The sequence below is a fragment of the Pyxicephalus adspersus genome, chromosome 1 (genome assembly GCF_032062135.1).
Source record: "Pyxicephalus adspersus chromosome 1, UCB_Pads_2.0, whole genome shotgun sequence".
Classification (NCBI taxonomy): domain Eukaryota; kingdom Metazoa; phylum Chordata; class Amphibia; order Anura; family Pyxicephalidae; genus Pyxicephalus; species Pyxicephalus adspersus.
The window spans coordinates 4,063,359-4,068,634 of record NC_092858.1 but is presented as its reverse complement, the minus strand read 5'-3'; the positions used below and the strand labels follow the sequence as shown (position 1 = coordinate 4,068,634).

The 5,276-nt window shown below is 43.5% G+C and overlaps 1 protein-coding gene across 1 annotated transcript; it reads right to left on the bottom strand.

Moving 5' to 3' along the window:
• Positions 1 to 738: 738 nt before the first annotated feature.
• LOC140321834 (aldehyde dehydrogenase family 3 member B1-like) lies at positions 739 to 3,567 on the bottom strand. The gene is made up of 5 exons (XM_072398614.1): positions 3,532 to 3,567; positions 3,268 to 3,353; positions 1,818 to 1,899; positions 1,046 to 1,233; positions 739 to 972 (listed from the first exon to the last, which is right to left on the bottom strand). Exons 2-5 carry the CDS (start codon positions 3,337 to 3,339, stop codon positions 739 to 741), a joined length of 576 nt encoding a protein of 191 aa, XP_072254715.1. The 5' UTR covers positions 3,340 to 3,353; positions 3,532 to 3,567.
• Positions 3,568 to 5,276: the final 1,709 nt, after the last annotated feature.

The window sequence follows — 5,276 nt, the reverse complement described above, 5'->3', positions numbered from 1 at the left end:
CAAGATGTTTTTTATGGAGATTCCCAACAAGAATGCGTCTTTACTGTCCTGTTCCCCTTGCTTGACTTAGTCCGAGCTGTTCACCTATGGATTCCCAATAGGCTCTTAAGATTTGAATCTCTAGTGGTTCCTCCTGGGAAGAAACTTTATGTGTGCTTGTACCTTTTTTTCTCCTCTACATACAAACAGCATGGGCATGGCAAAGTGCGATTAGCTCTGCCCGCTTTAGAATTTAATGCATGGCCGTTTCTGAATCAGTTGATCGGTTTGCCATGTCTGGCAGATGCGTTAGTAGAGAAAAGTAAATTTAAAGTTCGACCCTTATATGTCAGTGCCTATTATCATCTCCTCCCAGCCAACACACTCACAAAAACAACCCCCCCCCCAAAAAAAAAGAAAATGAAAGCAGTATTTTGATTGGTGGAAGTGTAAAAATTTGATTCGTTTTTGGTGCATTTTACTATATATGGGGCTTCTGTTAAAGTATAATAAAATGATAATTTTTTATTTCATTTTTATTTCCTATTTTGTTTATTTATTAACAAAGATACAGAATAGTTTTTTCATATATACAGATATAAAATAAAAAACAAAATAGGGTTTAGAGCTCCCAGCCATTGATAAAATACTGACAGGAAATTCTTTGTATGAAAATTTCGGGATGAAATGGCTTCAGTTTTGTGATCTGCATGCATTCTGTGATCGGATCATTAATCCAAATCTACAAATTCCTGATCTTCACAAGATAACGCAGCCTCCTTTCCGCTTCTCTTCTGTCATGGAGAGGATGAATCCCAGCTGACTTTCACTGTATGGCGGGTAACGCACCTCATTGAATTTCTCACGCCCGTTGCTGCGCAGGAGACACGCCCGCTTATGGGAAAAGGTGTCGAAGGTGAACTTACCGTGATACATTCCCATCCCACTGTGTCCTGCAAGGCACAAAGAATGATTAAGAATTCTCTCAACTAACTGCATTTACAGTTTCATCTAAATTAACAATATGGAAATATTTGGACCCTGTGGGGAAAGAAAATAGTTTTACTATGTAATCTGGTGCCAGACACGTCTGACCCGCGTTAAGGAAGCGTGACCAGGCGATGCGTCTGGCGGTATTCTTGATGTCGGAGTCATCGTGCACATAGCATGGATTCTTACCGCCCAATTCCAGTGTCACTGGTGTCAGGTGTTTGGTTGCTGCCCCCATTACTATTTTACCGACAGTTGGGTTTCCTATAGGGATGAAAAACAGAAATTGCTGGTAAAATTATCCGAAAAAGTCAAGGGAAAGTCAGCAACTGTATAACAGAGGGAGTTGGAGTGGTTGTTGACCACTTTTGCCTAGCTGTTATGCTGGTGCTGTTGCTTCAGGACTTTAAATCATGTGGATCTGGAAATTCAGGTTTGATCTCCTGATATACATACTTCAGGAGCAGTAATTCAAGTCAGAGGAAAATTTATAATTAGGTTTGGTGCACTGCCAGGTCCTTCCACTTATGTTGGAACCATTTGCTACTTCTTTCACCGTGCTGCCACCCTCCCTCTATGCCAACGTTCTTCCATCCTTACCCTATGCTCATGTCATGTCACCATGAATCAGGGCATATGTCCTGCCTTACTATTCCCTATGCCACCTTCAGCCTTGCCCTGTCACTGACTCCTCAGAAGCCTTTCTTAACAATGTTGTGTATCCCACAGCCTGGGTCCCTGTCCATCCACTCTTGACCTGTTTTGCCACCCTTGTCCTGGGTCCTCTATGCCACTCTATGCCATGTGGAGAAGTTTTCTGCGTTTCTTACCTTTCATATCTTTCTTACCTGTAAAGAAAATATAATCAAATCTTTCTGCCAGGAGGCGCGTTGATTCTTCTACCCCACCACAAACCACTGCAAAACAGTCCTAAAAGAGAAAGACACACACGAGACAAAATCAACACTTTATATTCTTTCAATATACATATTCATATTCATATTCATCTCACCTACTCAAGAAGCCCACCAATGTAATGAAATTTGTACCCATTCTAACCAGCTACATCTAGAGAATAATCTACATTCACTCTGGACTTCCCGAAGTTAAAGTAAGAATCAATATGCAGTATTAGGTTTTCTTGGGTGAACTCAGTGTTCATGCAATGTGTCTCCACTAGTGCTGGGCCCCCTAGCTCTGCTGAGCATTTCCTCTATACCTGTTGAGTAATTTGAGTGCTTTCCCAGTCCAGCCCCTGTGTTAACCTCTTCTTGCCCAGTCCATTCCTTTATGCTGTTCCAGTGTTCCTCTGTGTCTGCAGTGACCCCCGTGTCCCTTGTGTCTCCTGTCACTTCCTGTGCCTGTGTTCCCCTGTGTCACCAGTGTCTGTTTCCTGTTTTTCTGGTTCCTGACACCTGACTTTGTTCCTCGTCTCTCTTGCTTGCTGCCTGCCTTGATCCCAGCCTTCCTTGACTCTTCCCCTACCTACTGATTTGGTACCGTGCATAATCCTCCCCACCCTGGTGTGCCCAAGGACCACAACCTGGCAGCAGCCAACAGTGCAACATCCTCACCACTAGGGGCTCTGGAGAAAACCTGGCTGCTGCTTAGATTCTGCACCTTGGCTCACACCATTACTGTGCAAACCGCAGCGCCCCCTAGAGGCTCTGCCTCCCCAAGCAGGACAGCTATTGCCTCCAAGATATGCCACCATGAAGGATCCCTTTCAGTATTCTTCTTATCCATAGTTGAAAAATTGCACACTTGCAGGAAAGGATTTTGAAAAAATGGATCTCTGGGCCAATATGAAGCTGATGGCCCCACATGCACAGCATTCTAGTTTCCTGCACTCTGTGCAATTTTCCTATTTGGAGCCCAGTTTTTCTCATCCTCCTGAAACTGGATCTGAATACTTGATCAGAACAGATCTACACATTTATGGAAAGATCTTTTGGCTTTCGGTTTGTTCCAACCATCACCCAGCCTTCATCAAGTCTTCAACCAGATCCTTCCTTGCAGCCATGTGACACAAGATGGTGGTCTACAAGCAAGTAATTTCCCCTCCTCCATTATGTCCACCCTCTACCTTCCTCCTGCTGCCGGTCTTTTGCAAAATTTGGCCAATGACATTTCTACAGGAGTCAATATAATTGTAGTGGTCCATAACATCTCTGCAGAAGTTTCCTGGGCAAACTGAACTCTGAATGGTTGCATTGGGTTATCGCATTCTGCACATGGCTATAAGGAGAGAACGGGCCACATGCCACAGTGTTATGTGTCCTGTTGTCTTATAGTCACCTGATCAAGGTACCGGCAAAGACCTTCAGAAAGGACTTTCTCTGTGTTTTTGTTGATTTCAGACGGCTTCATGATAACACAATTACCTGTAAATAAATAACAAGGTTGGTTTATTAGTAAGCAGCCTAAATAAGAAGGTCTGTCCCCCGTCAACATGCTGTAGAGAAGGACCACTGCTCTCTGTGTGGATGGGTCGCCTGCAAACATCTGACCAAGAAAAAATAGGAGCACTTGTCCCTGATGGACATACACCGACTTAATTACCAGCAGCTATGGCCCCGACTAGAGGAATCAGAGTCAGCTGGAAAGAAGACGGGTAGGTGAGGTTGAAGCGTTGGGTTTTGAGGGCTCTTTTAAAAGAGCAGAAAGTAGGAGCAAGCTGAACAGGATGAGGAAGACCATTCCAGAGAGTCGGGGCAGCTCTAGAAATGTTTTGGAACCGTGCCTGTGATGAGGTTATGAGCGAGGAAGTCGTTAGTAGCTCATTGGAGGAGGGAAGAGAGCAGGTAGGGGGTATTTTTCTATCAGGTCAGAAAGGTAAGTGGAGGGATTGTGGACAGGGATTCAAGGAATAAGAATATGGTGAGATATGGGTATAAGTGGCTGGTGGATCTAGATAGGTGGGTATATGAAAAATAGGTTAGTAGTACATAGGTGGTGGGACACAGCAATGTGCATAGTAGGACCTGGACAGTTGACAAAATATGTTAGGATATAGATGATGGCAACAGATGGAGGGATGTGGAGGGTATATTAGTGGGTAGATAGTAGAACATTAGCGGGGAGGAGGGCAGAGGAGATCCCTACCAAAAACGGACAGAGAAGGTTGTTGCCACACACGGTATATCAGTGCAATGGTATCGGGGTGCAGGAGACAGACAAGAACCAGGCAACCAGAAAACTGAACAAGGAGGCCAATGCAGGAGATATCAGTTCAGGACAATAAATGGTCAGCTGAGGAAGAGGAACAGTAACAGACAGACAGAGAAGATCTGAACAGGACAGGGAAAAACAGAAGAGGTCAATGCAGGACATCAGGGATATCAGTGCACTGATCAGGCTCAGAATGAAAATCTAGAACATCAGAATAACTAAGCCTGGTGGGACATTATTCAGGAGCAGACAGAGTTATTATAAGACATGTTCTCTTGTATTCTCTGCAAAACTGACTCAGACCTCAGATATTGCCAGATCTGTGTCTGGAGTTTTGTCTCAGTTTTATCAGAGCTTCCTTTGTTTCCCCAGCTGATTCTCAAATGATCTGGCCCAGCACTGTGCATACAATTTAGTGAAAGCTGCGAGCCTCACCCTAAAATCTTCCCAGCCAGATCATTTATCTTCTTGAATTGAACCATGCTATTTACATAATACTTTGTTGATGTCAAGATTTAATAGTTTTGTATATTAGTATGACTCCCAATCAACTCTACACTCATATTGGGCCTGGCTTATTAAAGCTCCACAGGGCTGGGGAAATACACTTTCATCAGTGAACCTGAGTAATCCAGCAAACCTGGAATGGAACTGGTCCAGGATTGAAAACATTTGCTAACAAATAGCAAATAACTTTTAAGAAATCCATTTCAGGTTTGCTTGATGACCCTTGAGTAGGTATTTCACCTCTTTTATATCATGAACTCCACCACCTGTGAATACATCAGCCACTGTTGGTTTTCCCTGAGGAAGCCATTGTGGCGAAACGCGTCAAGAATTGAAACTCTCCTCTTGTATTCCCTTGAGCTCTTTCTATACTTTTCCCACCATAAAGTGGATTTTGTATTCATTTATTATTGTGAATTGCAAAAGGAGACCCAGCTTTACTGAAGAAAGTATATCCTCTCCAGCCTTGTCTGGAGCTTAATAAAGCAAGCCCATTGTGTTTATCAAAGTGCAGTTTTTGCCCTCTGTAGGTAGAGAAAACACCTTCCATCAATTAACAACACGGAGGAAAAAAAAACATGGAAACATACAGATTCAATCCCAGCAGAATTCAGTGGCTCAGTGTGTAT

Bases quoted from the DNA above. Each gene is read 5' to 3' on its own strand.
- LOC140321834 (XM_072398614.1), bottom strand. From the start codon at position 3,339: ATGAAGCCGTCTGAAATCAACAAAAACACAGAGAAAGTCCTTTCTGAA. The intron at 1,900-3,267 runs GTGACTATAAGA...TTTCTCTTTTAG, and splicing joins TTTGCCGGTACCTTGATCAG to GACTGTTTTGCAGTGGTTTG. The intron at 1,234-1,817 runs GTAAGAAAGATA...TCATCCCTATAG, and splicing joins TGATTATATTTTCTTTACAG to GAAACCCAACTGTCGGTAAA.